The sequence below is a fragment of the Drosophila sechellia genome, chromosome 3L (assembly GCF_004382195.2).
Source record: "Drosophila sechellia strain sech25 chromosome 3L, ASM438219v1, whole genome shotgun sequence".
Lineage (NCBI taxonomy): Eukaryota > Metazoa > Arthropoda > Insecta > Diptera > Drosophilidae > Drosophila > Drosophila sechellia.
Genome location: NC_045951.1, coordinates 5426325 through 5448078, shown reverse-complemented (window position 1 = coordinate 5448078; position 21754 = coordinate 5426325). Strand labels below are relative to the sequence as shown.

Genomic DNA, 21754 nt, shown 5'->3' with positions numbered 1-21754 from the left:
GAATAATATGAGCATTCATATGGAATTTTTTTAAATTTATCGCCAAATTGTTTAGAATAGGTACGCAGGCATAAAAACCAAATTCCCAGGTCATTAAAGAACAAAAATTATGATCGAATGGAATTGAAAGGGAATACGATTTCATTTGTATTTTCATTCCGCCTTGGTCTTCATTTATTTTGCACTGTTTATTGTGGCAGCGCACTACATTAAAGGCAAATAGAAATAATTAGCCGGCGCAAGCTACAATAAATAAAAATAACGAAAACCGATAAAATTATCTGGCCCGAGGGGCAATGGAAATATTTATATGCCGCGCGGATTAAACGTATTGAAACCTAATGTTAACAGCGTTTTAATTAAGGAACAACGCTGGCAAATAATGCAAAAAGTATTGCACATAATGAGTGCCGCGTCAGTTTATTCAGCTCAAATATTTGCCTGACATATATAGATGCTGCTGGCCCCTGAGTCAAAGAGGAAATACAATGGAGTCAAGGGTCTGAATTTAATAAAGACGCGAATTAAATTGCAATTCCTACGGAAGTTGGCTAAACCAACTCAATATCAAAGGGTGCAGGCAAACACTAAAGGCAGCCAGCAGATACTTTCAAGTGGTAACAAAAACAGAGGGTCGAGCTGAGAACTACTTACTGAAATTGTTGTATAATTTACAAATTTCAGCCAGCCAGTCAGCAGTCTGCGGAAAATCGTTTTCACCCAAGGTTTCACGTTCTTATCAGTCTGGTGAAAGACTTTCCCTTTTCCTTTGGCTTTGGTTATGCGGACAATGGCGCAACTTTTATATGGCAGTTCATAACTTGCCACAGCTGCTGTTGCTGCTTGCAACCAAAACTGGGACCAAGTGTGGTAATTACTTGGACAAACTTGCACAGCAGCTTAAACAGCGTGTGAAGGTGGCAGAAAATCTTTGGAATAGTTGACAAAGTTTCGAGCTTTCCCAAAAAGATTTTCCCACTCAATGGTCAGTGAAAAAGTTTAGCCAAGATTTTAATAAGCGCTTCGAGCGGAACTAGAATTTAATGGGATTTCATTGGAAGCGAATTGGATGCCTATCAAAAACACTGGCAGGTTGCAAATGTAAATTGGCTCAATTTAACATGTCCATAACTAAAAGGAGAGTTATTCTTGTTCTTGTATGTGAATTCGTTGACTAAAAAAGGCTCAAAGGACGCATTTTGAATTCATGAATCCATATGTCAGTTTCAGCTGGATATTTGCAATGCTGAAGGGTTGGCATCAATTTCTCGGACTAAATTATTCATGCATCTTGTAAGCCCGAAAAAGGGATAAATGGCAAAGACTTTAGGCCCTTGAAAATTATCAGATTTTCAATGTCAATAGTTGCATAATTTCTGCTTCGCAGCTTAACTACAAAATGGACACTTTAATGTCGCCATATTAGCCCGCTAATCAACAATTAAATGCTTTTTTTCTGGGCGTTTCGCAGTCGCTGCTCCGCATTACCTATAGTATAATCAAAACTTGCTTTCATCGCATTTTTGTTTAGATCGTGGTTTTCGGCTAATTTTATATATAGAACGAGCCCGCTTTTGTGTTTCGTTTTGACCAAAGCGGGTTCATTATATGGCATGCTTAACCAATTAGCACCTGCAAAGGCGCCACGTGCTTCAGTTTTTATTCCCAAAGAGGTGTAAGTCCAAAGATCAGAAGCACCAACCCCGGAGCCGAAAGGGAAATGTAAGAGAAATCGATATAGCTGACTGATTACCCACACAACTAACTGCAATCCGCCGTATCACAAATCACAGTCTCTAGTGATAAGTTTAGCACGTGCCGTCGGAAGGAAGCCAGACTATAAATGATTCAAAATCATTATCATATCGCACTCCGTTCTGTTTGTGTTTCCCATTAACGAAGAACAAGAGGAGTATGGCAATGTGCGGAGGGGCCAACAGCCAATGGCATTAATTTAAGCTATGTAATTTATTACAGATAAATCAAAACAAATCGCTTGTTAACATTTGGCGCTCGCAGCGAAGCGGAATTTATGCATAAATGCATTTCATTGTATGCGTAAAAAACGTGGTCCAAACACAAAATCGATTATTGGCGGATTTTTAGTGCTGTTTTAATGTATAATCCGGAATGAATAAACGTCGATGTTGAGCATTTTCATTCACTGGTCTGTGGACTTCTGAAAGGGAACACCGTAAAAAACACACTATTTATTTAAAACTGTCATTCGCGGACAATCATTAAATTTGAGGACTAAACTTAACGGTAGAGAATTAATGGATTACATAATTTGTCGTGAAAACTTTACAATAACTGTCGATATATTGATTTATATAATCATGTATGTATATAATTTAATTTTAATGTGTACATAAAAAAAGAAATCGAGAAAATTTCCTTACTTACTTATTTTTATTGGATTTCGATGATACTTTTCGACGCTGCCAAATGAAAATGTTTTCTGGCGAAACATTTAGGCATAAAGTAAGCTAAAATAATGCAAGGCTATAATCAAATTAAGAAAGAATTAACAGACTGATGGCTGAGCCAGATCTGTTGGTTCAACTCAGTTGCGAGTTGAAGCCAACTTTTGTGGTGCGGATGATAATGCGAATTTAGTTAAATTAGTTCATATTTAATTCAATTCGCACACGAGCTCTAATGGACGCCACGATGCCACCGACTCGAAATCTGTTCAAATAAAATCTTAAGTAGTCGGCTGCCGTGGGATGTGAGATTTTAATGTAAGTATAAGAAAGTTAAGCTAACAAGTTTAAACAATTTGCTCGTTCTTAAAGGGCCCCACTGAATAAATTGATTAAGTGCAATATCTGGGGAAAATTGTGTGCACTGAAAGCCGATTAAATTGATTACAGCATGCTGCAAAAGCAGTTTAAGGTAAAACAGAATTTATAAATGTGCGCACATGCCGTTTATGTAACTTTAAAGTAATCGAATAGTTTGCCAGGGCTCAGAGCGTTCAAGTGCGGCTTAAATTAAAAGGAGCCACACTCTCCCAACGCACTTATGCCCAAATCCTATTAGCCTTTAGATTCCATTTCGTTTGGGCTCAGTCTGGTATTTCGCCTACAATATTCACCGCCTTCGGGCCATTTTGCTTTCTGTTTTTCTGCCAGACAATCACTGCTCGTCCGAGAGCCCAAAGGTGTGTCAATCACTGATGGACATTGTACTGCATGTTTCTTCATTGATGAGTTTTTGTTCCTAAATTCAACTTGCGCTTCTTAAAGGCAGCATGAGTTGACCATTCGAGGGCAATCCCACTGTACTGGGTTAAATTGTACTTCAAGCAGATATCTAATAAATTGTATCACATTCCGAACTAAAATTCGTCGGAATTCACTTAATTAAACAGTATATATTTATAGATCAATAATGAGTTTCATTTGGAATTTCAACCCTCCCTTATGGCTCGAATTTTCATTAAGAATCCAAGGAGTGCTCTAAAGACATATATGATATATATTTCCAGCAAACCGCAACCTCATTAAAGGGCCTTTTATCAACGCCTTTGCGACCAGAAATTAGTGAAACACTTTGCTTAGCTGTAATTGCTCTGTCTACACCCAAGCCTGGTTGCAAATAAATCATTTAGTGCCAAGTAGTTGGCGTAACTCTACCACCACAAACAAGACCAATTTGTGGGGGAGCGGAAAACTCCATTGCAAAGCCACTTAATACCGCATTAAATGGTAAATAATTGACTCAACAATACGCACACATTGAAACTTTCACTTATCTGTATCAATTTTGCCGAGGGGGAGGCAATAAAATAATTTGTTTTTTACGTTATTTTTTATTTTGGGTGGATAGCGGCTCTAATCAGTCAGCAAATATTCGGCTGAAACAGCCGAGACACGCCCAGACTCCCAGCTGAATTGGCGTTGGATTTTTTATTGATTTATATTAACAGCGCCGCGAAGACAAGGTAAATTGATTAAGATTTCTTGTCGGGCTGCACCTGAGCAATTTTTGTTTTTTGTGGTCATGCCTACTCTGACGTATGCGTAATTCTGCCAGAGAAAAAAATACAAAAAAAAAATCAACAAAAAATATGGGGCTGTATGTGTGCGAGTGCGCCTGCCCCTCTTTGTGTCTGTGTTGGAATCAATAGAAGCCGGCACTACAAGAAAAAATTAACAGGCTGCCGAGTTTCCATTGCCATTCAGTTGACTTCGGGAGCTTTAATCGTGCGGTTGTATCTTGCGATCGAAACTGAATCGCAAAGATACTAAATATTCTGCCAAAAATTCGTTGGCAATAAGTTACTGAATTCGGGCAGCGGGATATTATACAGATATATTTGTGAAACATATAGCCCTAATTGGAATCCTTTCAAAAGTGTTTTTATCTAAGTGTATAATTAAACGTATACACAGTTAACTGTTTGTCCGCCAACTGATTATGGCCATTAAGCAAATAAATGCAGAGTCAATAGCAAACTAACCAGAAAGCTAATTGCATTGGGCAGTGAAAGAAATAAATGAGCATTTACTAATTAATTACAAAAAAAACGCATTTAAATCCATCAGAAGAGTAATTAATTTTTGTGGGGTAAGTTGAGACCGCCAAATGGGCTTCCGTTATGCAGAAAATGGTAAAAAATTCATTACCATTACAATTTAGAGCATTAACTGCACACATTGTCGGCATATTAAATAGTTATCAAGCGATCTGAGCTCTCGCCTCAATGAGCAAATAAAAAATCTATTAAAACGCCATACACTTCGTCGATTTGTTTGGCAATTGAGCAATTTAAACGTTCTCTCATTTTTGTTGTCTGCGAAATTTATCAATGAAATTTTAGCATCCAATAGACTTTGATCACGTGGGACAATAAAAGAGCTTCGACTATAAAGTGGTTTGTTTACTTCAAATGCCAGATAACTGATAACAAAGTGTGGAGTCAGTTTTGTAAGCTGTCTTCTGTTTTTCCCTTCACGGTCCGGCTGATGGGAAAACGCTCGAGTTTTAATCTGCTGCCTTAAATTTTGCAACCTTCACGTTATTCTCGGAACATAACAGACCACATAACTTATTGTACTATGTATATGCACTATGTTGCCAGGAGCGGAGCATTTTTAATTAGAAGTGGTAGAAGGTTGTTCCAGGTGCGACGAACTTAGCGTTGGCCAGGAAATTAAGCGGCGACAAAGAAAAAATGCAAATAACAAACAGCAGAATAAGCTGCTCAGTCAAAAGACCAGCCGCCGCATTAAATGTGTATACAAATTTAAAGACGTATCTGAAATTTAGCAGTCATTTTCTTTGCGTCTCAAAGGAAAACTCGTTGTACATATTAAGCCAAGAAACAAACACGGCATAACGAGTATTGCAGGTGAGAAAACACAATCCACAAATGGCCTTTTCCTGTTGTGTCTGTGGCGTTCTGGGTAAAAGTTAATAAAATCAAGACACGTAGCCTACTTTCCTTTTCTTTGCCAAATATCTTCTTTTGTTTTTGGTCGGTATTTAACCCGTTGGAGATAATGATAATGCCCGTAAAAGGTTTATTCTCTTGTTGTTGTTGTTGTTGTTGTTGTGGCTGAAGTGTGAGATTAATTGTATTTATCTCAGGTTGGCTTCTGCTATCCTTGCCCGCACAGCTTGTCTGGATATCGCATAGCATGATTAATTACATTATCCTTGGAGCATAATAGCCTGAAAGTTCGGCGGCAGTAATCGGGAAATAATTTCAACCCCTTGCTCCATAATTTACTGGGTTTATTAATTTCGTTTTTAATTAAGCTTCTGATTGAGCCCAAAAAGTCGAAAAATAGAGGGCGAGGTCTTCGTGGAAAAGGCCTCGGGATGATGTTATTAATTTGCACCAGCTTTAAGAGGATTCCCATAGTCTACTTTTCAGAGCTCTTATGTGGATTTCACTTTAAAAGGGTATACTGCCGAAGTGGATTTCATTTTCTGCAATTTTCACTCTTGCAGCAGGAAAAATCTTTAAAAAAGATTTGTTCGCACTCGCTTTGATAGGCTTTTCTCCACATTTCATGCCATTTTTTTTCGTTTTCCCCTGGCCCTTGCAGTTTTAACAATATTTTCCTTTCTTTGCCACACAGGAGGTTTTGGCATATAAGAAATTCTTGCTGAGCCACCAACAAATGATAATGCTTTGTCAGGTTGGGATCGTTTAATTGGGTCATTGGTAGGGGATTTTCCATCTCCTTGGCTTTGTTGTTTCACCTTTTTTGGTGAACCTCATCGGAATTGTCATTGTTTGGCAAAAAGGTCAAGAAACAATGGGAATTTGTAATGGCAAATTGTGTTTGCTACGCGTATGCTTGCTCAAAAATTAGCTGAACCTCTTGTCCGGATGAAATTCAATTGAATCGAGCTCGATGATTACTGCAAGGTTCACTGAACGGGTGGCAGATGCTTCGGGTAATTAAAGACTTTTTCCCGAGCTCAAGATGTGTGAAGGGGGATTGAACAAAAGTTTAAAGAACTTTCGAGGGTAGGTGCAGAGAACTGCAGCCCGCCACTGGCACTCTACGTCCACCCGATAAACACTCGGTACTCTAGGCACCCCGTGTTTTTTGACACCCTACTTGCGGCAACACAAAATACTCGAGTGTTTTACCAACGTGGTGTTATTGTTACGAGTAAAAAACCACCCGAGGCTTGCTGCGCAATAACCGTTTGGGTGAGTGGACGCACAGTCAAAGATCGGCCGCACGTCATTTTTTGTACGCGGGCTGCAGTTCTCTGGTCATTTTTTGTACGCCTAAAATTTGTATGGGTGGAAGCGTGACGGGTATAAGAAATGAAGGGTAAAAGGGAATACCCAAGAAAATTTTCGTGCTCATGTCTTTGCTCATTGATGGACTCAATGTGTGCCACCCGTTATTATTGCCTTGTAATTTTTCACACGTCGCTAGCTGAATACTCTAATGAAAAATATTCTTACATAAAGTCATTTTTGAAATGAATTTTGTGACATTATGTACATAGATTCGTCTATTAGCATTATTACTATAACTATTATTTTTACTATAATCTATATTTAAATTATTAATAATAATATTTATTATTATTATTATGAATTAATTAATTTTATTATTTATTATTAATAATTAAATTATATATATATATAATATATATAATATATAAAAATAAGATGAAGGGCATATTATACAACGTATTTGACAAAGTCTAGAGCCACGCCGAAAGAATAGTGTGTAAACGTATGAAGTGTAAAACGTATGGAGTTACGCATCTTGTCTTTGACTCGACTACCTACGAGACCACTCGAGTATTTTTGGAAACACCCGAGTATTTTTGGAAACACCCATGTGTTTAACGGTAAACCCATAAGTGTTTTTGTCACTCATCCCTTTTTAGGCAGTGTGTGATCGGCACCCGCGACGCAGAGCACCGTATTGATTCGGGTGCGCGCACAACGGGGTGTCTTGTCTGCCTGTTCAGATTTATACTGTGTGTTTGTAAGTACCCGCGATGTGCGTGGCGGGTAGCACCCGTACACAAAATTGTAGGGTGTGAGTCGAGTGGTAAAAAAGTGCCACCCTTGCAGTTCTCTGGGTAGGTGTGGGCAGAAGTGCACAGAACTCAAAGTAATTGCAATTCTAAGGCTCTCGAAGTCAACTTGAAAACTTTGAAAAGTCTCGGAATTAATTTGTAGAAATTCTCTAGAAGTTGTCTTTTGCGTGTAATTTGAAGTCTTATCAGTGAAGGACGAGAGAAATTATGGCTGACCCAAAGAATTTAAATGGGTGAACAGCTAGATGGGCAATTTACAAGAAAAACATTTCAATTTTTAACTTAATTATTATTAAAAAATAGTATTTATTCTATCATTTTTAGCTTTTATCGTAAGGCAACTTTCTTTATTCTAAATGCTATATTTTCTACATTTTTGCTTCAAGTGTTTGTATTTATCAACAGAGTCCTGTTTACCCTCCGCCAGAGTCCTGTATGCTTATGCCAACACGAAGTCAGCCACGTAAATATATCTACTCGTTTTCACGCTTGTTGACTTTTATTGAAAAAATTTCACTTTTCGCGCAGCTCATCGCCTGTTTTAATGCTTGTGGAAGAAAGGGTACTGTACTCCATGCCAAGCTTAAGAAAAAAAAAAAAACAAGAATGTCGATGAGTAGAGCGATGCAAATTTTTCACCCGCCTCTCGAGGAGGACTCTACTTAAAATGTCGGCAAATCGTAATATAGCAATTATTTGCAAATCTTTCACATTTTTGTCCTGGGGAAAAAATCTTTTCAACGACAGCAAAAGAAACTTTTCTCGACGCGGCTTTTCTGCATAATATTTTACTATATTTAGCCGAATGAAAATGGTTGCCTTTAAGATAGAATAAACTGGGTCAGAAATACTTTAAATCCTTAAATGGCGTTTGTCTACTATGTTGAACGGCAGTAAAAGTCCTTTGCAAATGTGTAAGCAAATAAAGCAAACATATTTCAGCCTGAATACGTTATGAATACAAATTGACTACTAATGACTATTGAAATCGTGTTGCCTCGAATTTGACGGACAGCCTAATCAAGGCTCAAAATTACAATATTCATGTTCTTTTTGAGTGGGAGAAAGCATTTATTTTATACACGCAAATGGCTGCAAGGCAACTGGATCGAATTACATTTTACGCGGTTAAATGAAACTCACATGTTAATTAATACATTTGCATACATAGTTATTATTTATTATGGATTTATCTTAGCTGAGCTACAAAATGCTATCTCAATAAGTTTTCACATACATTTCCACCCTTGTGCTATTTACGGAACCCACTTCCAAGAATTTTCCTATCCCTATTTCAAATAAGTAATTATCTTTTCACAATTAAATATTTATGGTGACCCACGTCAGTCACTAATCTGACGCAAAGGAAACCTGGTCAATTGTTGATGTCTTTAGCAACTGTCATCAACGAATAAAAAACACCCATCTGGTCTAGACAGTTCCAGGCCCAGAGTTCTATTAATATTTACAACATTCGGACAGTAATTAGTTACCTTGATAATTATATTGTGTCGGTGTACTTAACCGCAGAATAATACCATCGACAATAGAATGTGAAATTTGTTTTCTGCCTGTCTGGAATTGGAATTGAGTTCTCTCGGTTCTATTCACCACTCGACGAGATGTCCGATTAGCTCTCACATTTTTGGCTTTCTGACGGGGACGAAGCCAAGTGTGCAAAATGGTGCGTTGTCGCCTTTTTGTCCTTTATGTGCATTTAAATGTGCTGATTAACTTGATTCGGGTCTGGCATCGCCATTGCACTCCAAAGTCTGGGCAAAGGTGCCGTGAACTGTGTTCATTCGAGATTAGATGCACTTCAATTGCTGCGGCGATTGCCAAGTGATGCAAGTAATCCGAGGCTCATATGCAAATGTGTTTCCAGTGAAAACAAATCTATGTTGACTATCCATCAAGTAAACATTCAGTTCAATTAACTAAGCAAATTGCTAGGAAGTGAGATGTGTACTTTGCGAAAATATGGCTGGATGTGTCCAAAATATTAATTGAATTATGAAAGCCAATGATTGATGTACTTTGTGCACTTTCAAATAATCTGATCGAATATCAATTCGATGCTCAAAATGGTAATCTCTGTGGTGGAGTGTGATGTCAGGGGTCAAGTCTGGAGTACTACAATCCCATGCTGAGTATGTTATGCTTGAGACGAAATGAAATCAATTTTTATCGGCGCAAATATGTTTGAATCTAATAAGCAGATTTCAACGGAAACATTTACGGTCCATTTGCACCTGTCGTGTGGCAATTTCGTCTGCCAAAACCGAAAAAAAGGTTGTATTTTAATATGGGGGCCAGCTACCCCCCATAGACAATGATTTTTCACGGAGTCTGAACATGATTGCGAATTTGTAACACAGTCATTTCCAGAGCAGCTTTAAGTTGAGTTTTGTTTAAAGCTTTCTTTAGCGAACCTGAACCTCATCGAAAGGTTTTCTATTTCCATTGATTAGACTAGAGAGGCGCACGTGGTCCCAAGTTTTGTGTTTTTCTGCCATGTCTTCATCACAAATCACAAGCTTTACACTTTTTATTAAAAATACATGCCTCTTTTCAAAAAGGGGTTTACATTTTAATGAGTTGCGAGCAGACGTGAGGTGCTTGTTAAATATTAGTTAGATCAAACGGATGCAGCACGTGAACTTAAAATACTTGAACTGATTTTTAAAAATATTAAAGTAAAGCCTTCTTAAGAATATACATGAAAGCATTTCCGGTTCGAGGAAATGTTAATCGCCATCAAAGATTTCCGCGATTGATTTGAAATGATTTCTCCCCTGCTGTTGACATCAATCAAAGGGAATTGTTTTGTTAAGTGCAGAGAAACACTTTTCAGATTATCTGTTTTCAATTTCCGCCACATTTTCCACACACAAATTTGCATATGTTCGGCAAACAAAAATAGAAGAATGAGATGCTACAAATTTGGGTATTTCTCTTCCGTTTGCTCAGCATGATATGTAATTTAATTCCCATTCAGAAAACGCGAGCGTGCCACAAAAGGTGTGTGTAGACACATACATATACATGTAGTAAGTGCCACAAAGGGTGTGTGTGAGTACATATATATATTAAGTATGCAGATCAGAGTTTGTTCAGCCATTTGGATTTAGTCGGCGATGCCAAGGTGCCGGGTAGCGTTAAAGCTGATGACATGGAAAAGCTGTGATAAGTGGAAAAATCGAAAAGGAAAACAAAGGACCCTCCTTATACCAACTTCTTTGAATTTCTTAGGGGGTGTGGAAAACTCTCTTTAATTGCTTATTACTTTTCTTGCTAATTTTTCACTTAGCCTCATCAGCGTAAACTTGCCGGCGGAATGGAAATGAGCATCATAAATTTATGCTCTTATATACATAAAGAATGCGAATTACTCTTTTTTCCGACCGCTTTTGGTCAATTTTAAGGGTCGTCGGAACCTGTTCGATGGCCAACAGGTTTGAAGTGCAACTTGTTGTGTTTTGAGTGCCAAAATCCCCGACTTGAATTCGCCTATTGGCCAGCCTCGTTTTCTTGTTCTTTGAAAAACTCCGCCATCGGGTGGCTTCGTGTGCGTGTTGCCAACAGTTCAACAGTTGTTCCAGCCCAAAAAGAACCTGCTGCCAACAGTTGATAACGGAAGGTCGTGCGGCCAGGATGCTTAGCTGGCTCCTCTGAAAAGCCGTATCCTCGCGCCCAGTGAAAATGAGTTCTAATCGCAGTGAAAGCGGAATACGCAAGGACTTTTAATTGAATTTTCACATGGACAAGTTAATTGTGACCCAAGGCTGGAGCAGTGAGAAACAACTATATTAATACCAATTTCGGTGGACTCCTTTTTTTGCGTGAGTGAACCGGAAGAGGGTTTCGCGTTTCCAGGACTTACAGCACCTGCGGGCATACTGACATTTATTACAATTAGACTTTTACTGCCACAAATGTGTCCCCTTTCTCTGCTCACCTTTTCCGGTTTTATTTTTTCATGACTTGATGAGGATTTTATTGGATTGTGGTTGGGCTTAACGATGATCACGCAAAGAGTAGTTAAAATTCTCTTACAACGGTAGGACCCTAAATTCGATACTAAAAACTGTGATTTACGTGAAACAAATTATGCCCGCATTGGTTAAGGTATTTTTGAAAATTAATAGAGCTATAAAGTCTCTTAAAAGGGACCAAAAATTACATTTGTTTTGTTGGCGAGTGACATTTAAATATAACATTAAACTTTGGAATGCTCCTGATATTTGTGTGAATGAAGTAATTTATTTCATATTTTAAATCCGATTACAAACACCTGGAGACTTTGTTAGCACCCATCTATTTTAAGATCGAGACCTGTTCAATAATTGTTAGCAATCGCAGTTATCTTTTACGAGCCACGTGTCCAAAGGACCAGGACACCTGGAGAATGTTTTTTAGTAAGCCTTCCTTTGCGTATTGCGCAATTAAAAGCCGGGACGACAAAAAATGTAATTGGTGTTCGAAAACAATTTTGTTATTCGCATTGATAATATTTTAGGCATACTAATTTTAGCATTTGTAAAATGGTTTTGACAAATGGTCCGCAAAAGGGCGCATAAAATTGACAGGATATTACGCAAACAATGTCAAAGGAGAGGCTACCTCAGTATGAGACTCTTAGCGAGGTCCTTTGATGAATACTGCGTAAGACGGCCCAAAAGTGGGAGAAGTGAACTGTAGGAGAAGCCAGTTAAATGAGCTGTGGGAAATTCTTTTTCCCCCGACAGCCAAGAGCGAGTTTTATCGAGTGTTCCGAACTGACCTGGCATTTGTGGGCGGGCGATTGTGGGTAAACATTTCATCTTGCGTTATGCAAATTAGTAAGCTGTCTGAAATCATTTACCTGCCCCCCTGGGGCATTATGCTGAATTAATTTTTAATTGATTCGCCTTTGAGTACTGCTGAGCCATAGCCCAGAAAAGGGTCAATAGATTTCCGGACTTCTTAAACTCGAAAATGTCTCTTCCAGGAAAATTAGGTCAAACCAGCCAAGACCGTAAGACGACAAGTAAGCAACATTGAAAAGGTTGCGAAAAGTTTCCTGGAAAACAATTAAACGAGATAAAGCCAGCTCAAGGCCTGCTCATGTCGAGGGGATTTCTGAACTTTCTGTGACATTTTCTTAAGCTGTTATAATATATAATTACTCCTTTGACACTTTAACTTGGCAAGAACAATCTTAATTGCGATCCTCGCTCACCCAAGTGATTATTTAATGAAATAAGACTAGACGGCTGAAAACATTTGTCCCCAAAGACCAATCAAACCAAAACCCGTAAACACACGCCGTCTAAGTTCAGGCTTAAGTCAAAAGTCCGTTGGCACTGTAAACAAAGAGACCCACGCGACCCAAGAAACAACTCGCTCGGTTCTTAAGCCAAAAGCTGTGCCTTTACCCAGAACACAGGCCCGAATAAAATTTAAGCCCGAAAGGGAAACATTTTCTATATCTAAATAATCTTACTTTTAAGTCCATTGTCATCAAGATAAAAAGTTCTTGGACATCATTTCAGTCAAATTTATTACCACAGCCTAATTTCATATCTGCAGTCACGTAATAAAACTTTAATCCCAGATATACTAATCTAATATAGGTTTTAGCATGCATATACATATACTTTGGTTACCTATGACAAAAAATTACACGAATATCTATTTTTTCAAGCTATAAACTTCATAAGCAAATGAATATACCCTACGTAAAAAGTAATACAAGGCATCAGCCTACAGTTGCGCTTTTATTGGACATGTTGTCTTTTCTTTTATTTTTTCATTAAATCGGGGATGCCTCTGCTTGGCGATGGCATAAGCCTTGCCATAATGTGGCTGTTGTTGCCCGGCTTATGTGTCGTATGCGCAATATTCAATGTTATTTAAAAGGACAGGATGTGGGAGTCCATTTTCATAATACGTATATCGTTGTCAGCCGCTCGTTGTTGGGCTATACTTTTGATGCCGCGTTGCCATCCAATATGAATTTTCACTTTGATCTCGTACATCCCTGTGACGGTCTAATAGGATACACTTTTGTTAATATTCGCTGCTTGAACAAAAATTTCATTGAAAAATTTGTTATACACTTCACCTGGCTACCCAATCCAGAAATTTCACAACTCGAACGCACGTGCCACCCATATTCCTTGTTTGTGTGAAGTCAAAAGTCTGTAAATTTTACAAATTAATGGTTTGGTCCTGGGTGACACGAGTCCCGGCTGCTTTGTTCTCAAGTGTGTTCCTAGTGAATTTCATGGTAAATCTACGGCAGCACTTTTCACGCCGTCTGGAGCTAAAAACACCGAGAAAAACTAGAACCTGCATGTTTTATCAGCAAATTTCCTATCATATTTTTTAATACTTCACAAATATTTTGAACAGTATGCAATGCAGTTAAGTTTCATTCTGAGACATTTTAAATCAGATATTAAGCATTTTTTGGTAATTTCTTTAAGTTTATTTTACTAGGAACTTTTGCCTCATCCTAATAGCCCAAAAATAATCGCCTCTCAATTAGTTGACCATCAAAATTCAAGTCACCCAAGCGGGCCACAAATAAAGCATGATTTTCCTTTGACGTTAATTAGAAAATCTTGGCGTCTCGCATGGTCGGACTAATAGCACTCTCTCTTATCATAATCACATCTTACAGTTTTCCCGATTTTTCCCCTTGTCTTCCTTGCCATTGAAAAATTGCAAAGCATTTTTCAACTAGCTCGCAGCAATCCCTTGCATATGACCACAAAAACAGAACACCCAACTTCTTGCTTGTCTTGCGATGAAGCGCCAACTAAATGAGTTAGTGATGGTGTCCCACATTTTTACACACAAGAGCAAATAGAAATTTCAACAATGAACGAAGGTTTCCATTCAGTTTTTATTCGATTTCCCCAAATTAGGTCCTAAGTTTAGGTATTTTTTTGCAGCCCGGGGTAAAGCCTTTCAAATGGGGGTCTAATTTTGGGATTTCGGGGATTAGAGTTAAAATGCTAGTTCCAGTGGAGGCAGCTTGTAGTACACATAATGCCTTTGAAAATATGTTCACTTATGCTAGGTGCAACTACAAAAGAAGTAAAGTTACGAGTGGTTATATTAGACATTTGGGGGTCATGCTTTATGGTGGCTCCCTTTGGTTTTTGTAGCCTGTGACCAGAATAATAAAGTGAGTAATTTAATGCCCGAAACTAATTTTTGCATCCAATTTGTTAAGGCTTATGATATACACTTCCCTTTTTACAATTCCGCATATACTTTAATCCTGTGAACGTGTTTCTTTCTGAGGGAAAATTGTACAAAGAGTCATTCAAAACTAAATACATATTTTTTTTCACGACACTCGCCAATTTCCCAACCTATTTTCTACAAGCCTCCCTAAATCAATCTATAAAAATTCAGTCTGCCTATAGAATAAACATTTAGTTGCCCAATAAATTAACAAGTCTTGACAGTGTTTACCCAGAAGAAGATAAATTAACAAGTCCCAACAATGTTAACAGTTCGATAAATGGCCAATTAACCGCAGTGAGGCTCCTATTCTCAAAACATACAATGAACTCGCTGAGTTTCTTGTTTACTTTTTAGAGCCACCTCAATAAGGCTAAGGCAACATTTCATAAGAAACGAAATACAAGCTAAATACTAGTGCAGTGCCCTCAGTCGCCAAACTGAATTTGGGTGCACTCTCAATTATACAGAACAAACTTTTCACATATGAAAGCTGACAGGTGATTCCACCTGAGCCATAACTCATGTCCACCCACTGAATTTGGTCAGTTCCTTGAGGGGAAGACTGAGATTGCTTGTATAGCTTTTCAATGTTTTTTTCAGATCATTTGTTTCTCTTGTTGTCTGCACTCTTGTTGTACCTTGACCACCGGAATTGTGGCAGCTAACTTTTTGCGAATTTTCAGAAACCAAATGAACAAGTGCTGTAATTTATATCTTTCCTTTTTAGATTGAAATGAAGCCCAGAAGCCCCTGAAGATGTATTGCACTACATAGAGTAGCAGAATTTCGAACTAAAGTAAAAAGATTGAAGGATATCATATCCTCATTAGGATACACAACTAAAACCAAAAAGAAAAAAGTGTTATGGCAATGGATTTAATCGAGCAGGAATCCCGCCTGGAATTCTTGCCCGGAGCCGAGGAGGAAGCGGAATTTGGTAAGTATCCTCTCTAATCCCTTCAAGCCACTGGGGACGCGACTCATCCAACTTGATTAAATTGACTTGAAGTATCATCAATCAATAACATTGACAAGTGTTTTTTTCTTCTGACAGTTCGCCGTTAGTTCTTTGATCTTGAATCATTCATGAGTGTATGGGGGTGCCGAATTAAAGACCAAATTTGGGCTCAACCATCCATCCACTGATTTTGATATGAGGAAACAGGTGATGTTCGGATATGTTGGGTTTAACTATCAATATTTTATATTAAATTGGATTCTATTCCTGTCCAAAGTGGCATTTATAAAATTCCCTCTCTGGCTATCTAAGTCCGGTTCAATTTCCTCGACGTTTACCAGTCAGCAGGAACGTGAATGTCGTCTGTCCTGCCACCAGTTGACTGACAACTGACACTTGAATTAATCTGCTTCTGTCAGCAAGCGTGATTTTTCACAAGTTCAACACTGAAACTAATGGATTGGAAGAAGCTAAGCACCCTAAATTTATTCACTCATAAAATCATGGTCTAGTAATAAATAACTGAACTTCAGTAACCTAGTATTCACTCATAATGTATTGAATACATTCTTAAATATCTTGTAGTATCTCATTTTTTCAACTATAGTTTAATAATAATAATGCAAGCACTTTTTCCAAGTGATATAAATCTAATGCACAACTATTTTTCAATTCGCAGAGCGTCTGTACGCGGCTCCCGCTGAGATTGTGGCTCTGTTGTCCATTTTCTATGGGGGAATCAGTATCGTGGCCGTCATAGGCAACACTTTGGTCATCTGGGTGGTGGCCACGACCAGGCAAATGCGGACCGTGACAAATATGTATATCGCTAATTTGGCTTTTGCCGATGTGATTATTGGCCTCTTCTGCATACCATTTCAGGTGAGTTGAAACATTCAAGCTTAATTATAATGCGGGTAATTACCGGGTCTTTTTTGCGCGCGTATAAAATGAATACATGCAAAAATTGCTCATACACACTGTTGCGCTGGTAAATGGATATCGACTTTAGCGCATAAATCACACAAGCCAGCAACATTAGCATTAGTTTTCACTTATTTTCAACGTAGATAGGTAGCCAGCCATGTTTTTGAAACCCACAGTGCGCAGGGACACCAATTTCAACATAATCCGGCATCAATTTAATTTCCGGGCAACGAGCGTTCATGTTTGGCATTAGAAAATTGGCATGGCCCACGCGCATCTTGTCCAAAAAGTTGTGGTAATGGCATATTACCTACATCAAATTTAAATATGATTTTCGGTTTATGTGTTAATGGGATTTGTATTCTATAAAGTACCCAAAATAGAGCGCTAAAAGTTATGTGAACAGTTTTGCTGGGCTTTCTTTGGAATTTGTATGTGATACCGAGTAATTGAATTGTCATTATCTTCAATTGATTCGCTGGTGTCGTCGAATGCAAAACGCGAACGCAGTTTGCTTTCAAAATACTGTTTAGTCGGAAAACTGGTCAATCAATGAGCATTGGACATTTGAATAAAATAATTGAATCGTTACTTTGTATTCAGCTCGTTTCGCAGAATGCCGCAATTGCATTTCAGCTTGTTTTAGACGTAAAATATTGAATGTAACCATCGAACTGAATAGGCGAAATAATTATTAATTGGTAGTACAGCAAATTGTTTACATCTTTCTATATGGACTTGAACAAATATGCCTATTTATGTTTGATTTTTTATTATTTGATATTAATAGTTTGATTTTACCTGAGAGTTCATACTAATAAAGCTCAATCTGTACACTCCGTTGAACCTTGAACTTGACCCAAAGTCAGCCACACTTTGCGCACTTAATTTATATTAATGCCGCAATCAAATAGAATTTTGGTCCTGTCACAGCCGCCAGTAAGTGTCATCAATAAGCCGGCGAGAAATTGCAATTTGCAGCCTGCTTTGTGTGGAGAAAGGAGAAAGCGCGTTCTTCAAATATCCGCAGTAACCACAAACACACGTTGCCACTCACTCCCGCGCAAATCAGTGTCCAAAACAACAGCGCTGGGGTTTCGAGCGTTTATTTGTCCACGAAATGTTGAAACAGTCCGAAAATACAACACCCCCGACATGTTCCGGTTCTTTGTGGTCCAGTGTTCATTAATGGTGTTTGCCGTGTGACTTGAATGGAGGCGCAATTTTGGGTTGGCAGACGACTTACATGTAGCTATCCTGTTTCCTTACACTTTAATTAAATAGAATATAAACAACATTTTTAAGGGATTATTTGTGATCCTTTAACATCAGGCTTAGGCTAATGGTCAGGCATAGTTTTTTCTGATAATCTGAAATACTTTAAACTAATAATTGCATTATTTTCTCTCCGTGCAGTTCCAGGCTGCCCTGCTGCAGAGTTGGAACCTGCCGTGGTTCATGTGCAGCTTCTGCCCCTTCGTCCAGGCCCTGAGTGTGAATGTCTCGGTATTCACGCTGACCGCCATTGCGATCGATCGGCATAGGGCCATCATTAATCCACTTAGGTAAGTCGCTGGCGCGGGGAGAGGGGGCTTCCACATTCGAAACGATTGGATTCGGCAATCATAATCATTAAAAATCGGCTTACGCATGCAGGGCACGTCCCACCAAGTTCGTATCGAAGTTCATAATTGGTGGAATTTGGATGCTGGCCCTCCTGTTTGCGGTGCCCTTTGCCATTGCCTTTCGGGTGGAGGAGTTGACCGAAAGGTTTCGTGGTAAGTCAATACGTCAATTTGCATGGATTAAGTGCCAGCGACCTCAACCGAATTTCATCCTTTGAATAGAGAACAATGAGACGTACAATGTGACGCGCCCATTCTGCATGAACAAGAACCTATCGGATGATCAATTGCAATCCTTTCGCTACACCCTGGTTTTCGTGCAGTATCTGGTTCCATTCTGTGTCATCAGCTTTGTCTACATCCAGATGGCGGTACGATTGTGGGGCACACGTGCCCCTGGAAACGCACAGGATTCACGGGACATAACGCTGTTGAAAAACAAGAAGAAGGTGAGCTTCGCACGTCGGTGTGGTATGCAAATCGGGACGGGGTTCAATTTCCTCTTTTTGCGACGCTTGCAGGTCATCAAAATGCTGATTATCGTGGTCATTATCTTTGGACTCTGCTGGCTGCCACTGCAGCTCTATAATATTCTGTATGTCACGATACCGGAAATCAACGACTACCACTTCATTAGCATCGTCTGGTTTTGCTGCGATTGGCTGGCCATGAGCAATAGCTGCTACAATCCCTTTATTTATGGCATCTACAACGTAAGTGTGGGCTCCAATGATAATGATGATTTGTTTACGGCGTGTTAAATTTGCATTTGTCTGGCTGGGATTTGATTGACATCCTCTGGATCGTAGTTGGTGCCCAGGGACACGTTCTTTGCACACGCACTAAAAAGATATAAGTCTATAAATGGGTGGTAAATTGGCCGGGGCATAGTGGGGATTGATGAGGGACTCAAGGTCGTCTTGGGTTAGTTTTTGGGGCACTTAAGTTTGGGTGAGTCAGTTATTGACAGGGGATTTTGGGAAAAATTGCTTTGCGTAAAACTAAATATCTCGTCAAAATATCTACATGTTTAACGCCTCGCTTTGAATATGAAGTGAAAGAGAACAACTTTTTTGGTTAGTCGTTGGTTCTTTTTTTTTATTTCAAAAAATTTAATATTTTCTATATTATTTTTGTACCTTTAGACCCAAAAGCGAAAAAAGCCTTTGCACGTGCTTCCAAAATTAGCTTTTTCTATTATCTCATCAAATGAAACACAAACATGGACGCAAAGTAAATGAAACTTTTACGGAAGTTTTCATGGTTTCAAAAATCAAAGAAGCTTAGAAATGAGTCAAAAACGTCTAACTTAATTTCATTGTAAGCGAATCGATTGCTTCGTTGATGTTTCCCCATTTTCCTTCTCACTGATTTATTAGCATCCGCGTCACTTTTTAATCAAAAATAAATTCTGGCTTACTTTGAAACAATATCCAATTTCTTTTCGCCTCGCACCAGAAATAGCTGACACAAAAAAAATACTTTGTCAAAGTTAATTAAAGCAGCGCTCCACTGTAGCCAATAAGCAAACACCTAACGTCTGGGCCACAGGAATTGTGAAACCGCAAAATGAAGCGAAATCCACAAAAATCCTCAGAATGGCAAAGTGGCAAACCGATAAAAGCGGGAAAAACCCGTCGGCTGTTTGCTTTGACACTCAAATTGTCTGTAAAAGATAGATTGAGAGCCAGATCTGCGAATGCTCGTAAACTTTTTCCCCTGCTGGCTGTGCGAGAAAAACTTTGTCAACAGATATTCTATTTTACTGTCAGCAAAGACAAATGGCATTCGTCTGCGAAGGTGGAGGTTTTCCCGAAAAATTTTCTGCCTATCCACTTAATAATTAGCCAGAAAGTTAGATTGTGTCTGTGCGGCAGAATCAAATGGCGAAAAAATATATTTTGGCGTATGATAAACTTTGCTAAGAGGTTTATGATTTTTGCAATGCACTTTAATTTGTATTATGTATGCGATATGTAATTGCGATGGAATAACCTAAATCGTCGTCTATTTTTCTCTGCACAGGAAAAATTTAAGCGGGAATTCAACAAGCGGTTTGCGGCCTGTTTCTGCAAGTTCAAGACGAGCATGGACGCCCACGAAAGGACCTTTTCGATGCACACCCGCGCCAGCTCCATAAGGTCGACCTACGCCAACTCCTCGATGCGAATCCGGAGTAATCTCTTTGGCCCGGCGCGCGGTGGTGTCAACAATGGGAAGCCGGGCTTGCATATGCCGCGGGTGCATGGGTCCGGTGCTAACAGCGGCATTTACAACGGAAGTAGTGGGCAGAACAACAATGTCAATGGCCACCCTCATCAGCATCAAAGCGTGGTTACCTTTGCTGCCACTCCGGGTGTTTCGGCACCAGGTGTTGGCGTTGCAATGCCGCCGTGGCGCCGGAACAACTTCAAACCTCTGCATCCGAACGTAATCGAATGCGAGGACGACATGGCACTCATGGAGCTGCCATCGACCACGCCGCCCAGCGAGGAGTTGGCATCCGGCGCCGGAGTCCAGTTGGCCCTGCTCAGCAGGGAGAGCTCCAGCTGCATTTGCGAGCAGGAATTTGGCAGCCAAACCGAATGCGATGGCACCTGCATACTCAGCGAGGTGTCGCGAGTCCACCTGCCCGGCTCACAGGCGAAAGAGAAGGATGCGGGCAAGTCCTTGTGGCAACCACTTTAATTTAAACTAGAGCGAACCAAGTTATAGCCGTGTTCCAATGACACATTCCGCAGCCAGTCGGCATTCACATATTATGTGTATTCCAGCAAATAAGCTGTCGTAGCTCATTCATTTAACGTATGTGTGTAAATGTTTTAGTGAATGACTATTTATTAAGGTACAGCTAATAGACTAACATGTTCAAATTGTATTGTAATTGTATTTAAGGCTTTAGTAAAACCCCTTTACAGTGTTTAGATACCCGCAACTAAATGTGTCATTGGAACACGACCATTTGCCTCTGTGATTTCGTCTAAATGAATTGTGATTACAAGTCCCATTGCTGATAATTGTCTCGCAGCAGGATATATTGAATGAGTGTGAATGCTGGTCGTGAGCCGTGAACAGTATTATAATAATGGTATCTTCAAATTGCGATCCTTAAAGCACGAAGTCCAAACGTTGTATATAATCGATACCTTAAAGACCTTGTCAAACTCAAACCAAAACTCACCAAATCAAATGTATTAATAGCTGAACAAAAAAATGAATCAACTTAAATTAGCACCTGAAATCAATTAAGTAGCATTAAATTAAATTATTTAAATAGTATTTTAACAACAATCCGATTATGTATTAAATCCTACACAAGCACACAGCTCGATGTAAGCAAATGTAATGTACAATATTTGTCATTAAAAAACAGAAAGGCTAATTAATGTAATTATTATTGTATTAAATTACCAAACGAATAAACATTTCGAGTCATTAAGCAAACAAACTAAATATACCAGTATTTTTA

General features: G+C 39.0%; 1 protein-coding gene across 2 annotated transcripts; it reads left to right on the top strand.

Moving 5' to 3' along the window:
* Positions 1–4205: 4205 nt before the first annotated feature.
* Positions 4206–21738, top strand: LOC6610881 (RYamide receptor). 2 transcript variants are annotated; one of them, XM_032719060.1, is made up of 8 exons: positions 4206–4575; positions 15503–15712; positions 16413–16615; positions 18077–18225; positions 18317–18438; positions 18508–18734; positions 18807–18998; positions 20311–21738. In XM_032719060.1, the coding sequence occupies exons 2-8, from the start codon at positions 15640–15642 to the stop codon at positions 20971–20973; spliced, it is 1629 nt and encodes a 542-aa protein (XP_032574951.1). In that variant the 5' UTR covers positions 4206–4575; positions 15503–15639; the 3' UTR covers positions 20974–21738. The 2 variants fall into 2 exon arrangements, with proteins under 2 accessions (XP_032574951.1, XP_002035444.2); XM_002035408.2 differs by lacking the exon at positions 4206–4575 and adding an exon at positions 11195–11375 and having other exon boundaries at positions 20311–20973.
* The last annotated feature ends 16 nt before the right edge of the window (positions 21739–21754 follow it).